Here is a 3,795-nt window from a genome sequence, read left to right as displayed (position 1 = left end):
AACTGTGGCTATTTTTGAATGACCACTTGTAAATCTGACTATTTTTGAATTTCTTCCCGTAAAACTCTCAACTGAAATTTACGTGTACCCTTATTGTTTTCTAATGAAAAATGTAAATTCAAATATTTACATATACCTTTATGTATTTGTGTGTTTATCTTTTTTAATTAAAAAGAAAACAAATTTTTTCAATAGAATAGATTTTAGGCAAAAATAATAAAAAGGAATTATTACATAAATAGCCGGTCAAATTTAATGTTTATTTTTTCTAGACGATATACATAGATTATATGCAGTTTATATATATATATATATTATACATATATCATACATCTGCTGGCTATTTATAGTTTAAGAGATTAGGTGGCGACTATTGAGTTAATTCTTCTAGATTGAAGAACATAATATACTTACTAACAATCTTTAACAAGCGCCCAAGCCCAAGAGTTTTTCACGTAAGGTAGGCAATGGCACTGGGCAGCCGCTTGTAATGGCATCATTTAAAACATAGCTAGTTTTAAATACCTATTTAAGGTTTAGCCACTATATATAAGTAGTAATTATAAGTTTTTCCCCCACAATTTCGTTATATCTAACTTTCAAAGTTCATTAGATATTTGATTTAAAATAAAAATTGCTGATTTTTAACGAACTTAAACAACCAAACTGTTCATTGGAAAAAACAATTAAAACTATGAGAATGGTAAATTACTTATTTCAAAACATAAGTGACCATTTTTGTAATTTTCTCGAGATTTGAGTAGTGGCAAGGTGTTCAGATCTCAAGGTAAAAAGGCTTTTCTCCGCCGTTTTTAGGGTTTTAGGACTCTTCCTTATCTCTCTCTCTCTCTCTCTCAAAAAACCTAATTTCTCAAATTCCTCACTAATTCTCAGCCATGACTGCTGCTCAATCGCAAGAAGAGCTCTTAGCCGCTCATCTCGAACAACAAAAGATTGAGGTAATTCTCCATTAATTTCTGTTTAAATTGATTTAATAGTTCGATTATTGTTTTGTAAGATTCGTTTATTGCTTGAGATTTATGTCATACTCTTTTAATTTTTTATTTTGTTGTACTTACATGCTTGTGTTGTGACTGTCTGGGTTAAGTGACATAGAAATATTGGTATTTGTAGAGAAATGGGAAGATAAATTAAAATTTTGAGAAAAGACCTGTTAATATACAAGTTCGTATGGTAAAATTTTGATTTTTGAGGTTATTAAATTCCTGGGTACTTCTCAGTTTGGAAATTGAAAAAGGCAAAGATATGTAAAAAGACTAGTGGTTCACTGTTTTCCTCCAGAAATTTTGAATGATCTTTCCAATTGAAAGATTGAACATTTTTCCTACGTCTGTATCGAGATATTGAATTAGCTTTCTGAGCCCCTTCAAATGGGACCTGCTCAATCTGGATTAGTTGGTTAAACAAAAAAAAGAAGCTTTCTGTGTGTTACAATTGCATTGGAAGGCTAATTAATTGTTCAGAAATGATAAATAATAAAGATTTGGAGAACAAATATTAATTTGCTTGTTCGCCATCGAGATTCTAAATGATGTTTTAAGTGAAAGTTTGAATTTTGTTATAAGGAGGTAAGAGTTTGAAACTTTCAAGGCTACTAACAGAATTAGTAGGATTAATTTATGAACAGAAGTGTAAAGAAAGAAGGAAATAGAGGAAAAGCTTCTTTGGTCCATATGTGGATGCTAGAAGTGATAAACTTTAAGTGTATTCTCATTGTTTGGCATTAAAATATCTTTTCTCAAGAGAACAGGTCATTTTGCTCCTTGTGTAAGCTTATATGTTTATAATTCGTTCTCTTGTAGTCTGAGGAACCTATTATCGAGGATGAAGAAGATGATGATGATGAAGATGATGATGATGACAAAGATGATGATGATGCTGAAGGTAACTGTAGAACCTAAATGTTAATTCTGAGTCTTACTTAGGTTGTATAATATTCTGTCAGTTCACATAAAGATGTTATTATTCAACATTTCAGTGACAGCAGTGGCGGAGATGCCCTTTAGATAGGGATGTCATTTGACGCCGCTTCACAAAAAAATAAGTTTCTTATTCATGTGTGTGAAAATACTTTTCTAAGAAACAATTGTATGCATATAATAGGATAACAAATCTTTAAAATAATATAAAGTAATATCAATATGGGACAAGAAGTAAAGCCTTAAAACCAACATAGTCCTAGACCCTAACCCACACACAGAATTATGATAATAGACCAACACCGCTTGCATAAAATCTTGTGTGCATGACTTTATTGTAATTTTCTTGTTCTATATTTTTTTCCTATTCCCGTCTTGATTTTTTAATATGCAGTTTGATAGGTACCAGGATTAATGAGTTAATTTTACATATGGGCAAGCTAAACCCATACAAATGAGATTGTATCAGAAACTAACGAAAGTCATTAATTAAAAAAAAACAAAAGTCATCGTGTTCGCCTAATAGCATTCCCGTGGCTCATAAAAAGGATCCTCAAGAACCAAGATCTTAATGTTGGAAGTTGCATTTTGCTTAAATAGGAGTGCTACATATTTTTCTCTGTCCCGATGCAACTGAAAGGCCAGGTGAGTTTCTTCATCTCTGGTTATTGTGGTAATGCTTAAATGTATTATTGTGGGCAGACCTCGGAGATGGTAGTGGCAGGTCAAAGCAGAGCAGGAGTGAGAAGAAGAGTCGCAAAGCTATGCTAAAGCTAGGAATGAAGCCAATCCCTGGGGTCAGCCGTGTAACTGTCAAGAAGAGCAAAAATGTTAGTTGACATTATTATTTTCTCACTTCTCTTTTTCCCTTGTTTTCTTTTAATTCTATTTTAGTTGCTTATGTTGTAGCTATAACTTTCTTTTGATTCTTTGTTGACTTCTACTTCAGATTCTATTTGTCATCTCAAAACCAGATGTTTTCAAGAGCCCAAATTCAGACACATATGTCATATTTGGTGAAGCAAAGATTGAGGATTTGAGCTCGCAGTTGCAGACTCAAGCTGCAGAACAGTTTAAGGCTCCTAACCTGAGCAATGTTATATCGAAGCCTGAGCCATCGACTGTGGCTCAGGATGACGAGGATGTCGATGAGACTGGTGTAGAACCAAAGGATATAGAGTTGGTGATGACTCAAGCAGGAGTGTCCCGAGCTAAAGCAGTCAAAGCTCTCAAGGCTGCTGATGGTGATATTGTCTCTGCTATCATGGAGCTTACAAATTAGGATGTCCCAATCTTTTGAGCAGTGCTTTCGTTGAAAACATTCAGGTCGTGAGTTTTAAAGGTTTTGAGTTGCTGCGCATTTTTATCTGTGTGTCCTGTTCATCTTATCGTCTTCCGTTGTATACCAGATTGGATTGTTATGTAAGAGAGAAGGTTTAAGTTGTGCTGCGCCTTTCTGTCTAACTAAATTTTGTCTCGATTAGTCTTCTTGTTCCATTACTGGGGGTGGGGGTGGGGGGGGGGGGGCAAAAGAGCCAGGCTAAAGAGCTGCCAAGTCTCTCGACCTACTTTAGCTCAAAGTATAATGAACTGAGGCCTGCGTCGCCTTTCTGTTTGTCTCCATATTTTGAAACCTGTCCGACCTTTAGAATTGCACAACCAATTGACAATAAGACCTTTATGATATCCGATGAGGACTGAAATGCAAAGGAAGGTGTCATATAACTATGAGAAGAATTTTAGCTGCAATCTGGCTAAAACAGCTTCGAATGACAACAATAAAATACCCAGTATATTTTCACAAGTGGGGTCTGAGGAGAGTAATATCTACGCAATCCTTACTTCTACCTTGTGA

The 3,795-nt window shown here is 34.6% G+C and overlaps 1 protein-coding gene across 1 annotated transcript; it reads left to right on the top strand.

The window, feature by feature from the left end:
- The first annotated feature begins 789 nt into the window (after positions 1-789).
- Positions 790-3,389, top strand: LOC107791866 (nascent polypeptide-associated complex subunit alpha-like protein). The gene is made up of 4 exons (XM_016614011.2): positions 790-959; positions 1,824-1,905; positions 2,643-2,770; positions 2,890-3,389. The coding sequence occupies exons 1-4, from the start codon at positions 897-899 to the stop codon at positions 3,220-3,222; spliced, it is 606 nt and encodes a 201-aa protein (XP_016469497.1). The 5' UTR covers positions 790-896; the 3' UTR covers positions 3,223-3,389.
- Positions 3,390-3,795: the final 406 nt, after the last annotated feature.

This window comes from Nicotiana tabacum, chromosome 5 (genome assembly GCF_000715075.1).
Source record: "Nicotiana tabacum cultivar K326 chromosome 5, ASM71507v2, whole genome shotgun sequence".
Taxonomy (NCBI): Eukaryota; Viridiplantae; Streptophyta; class Magnoliopsida; order Solanales; family Solanaceae; genus Nicotiana; species Nicotiana tabacum.
The sequence above is the reverse complement of the archived record's forward strand: the minus strand, read 5'-3'. Positions and strand labels throughout refer to the sequence as shown.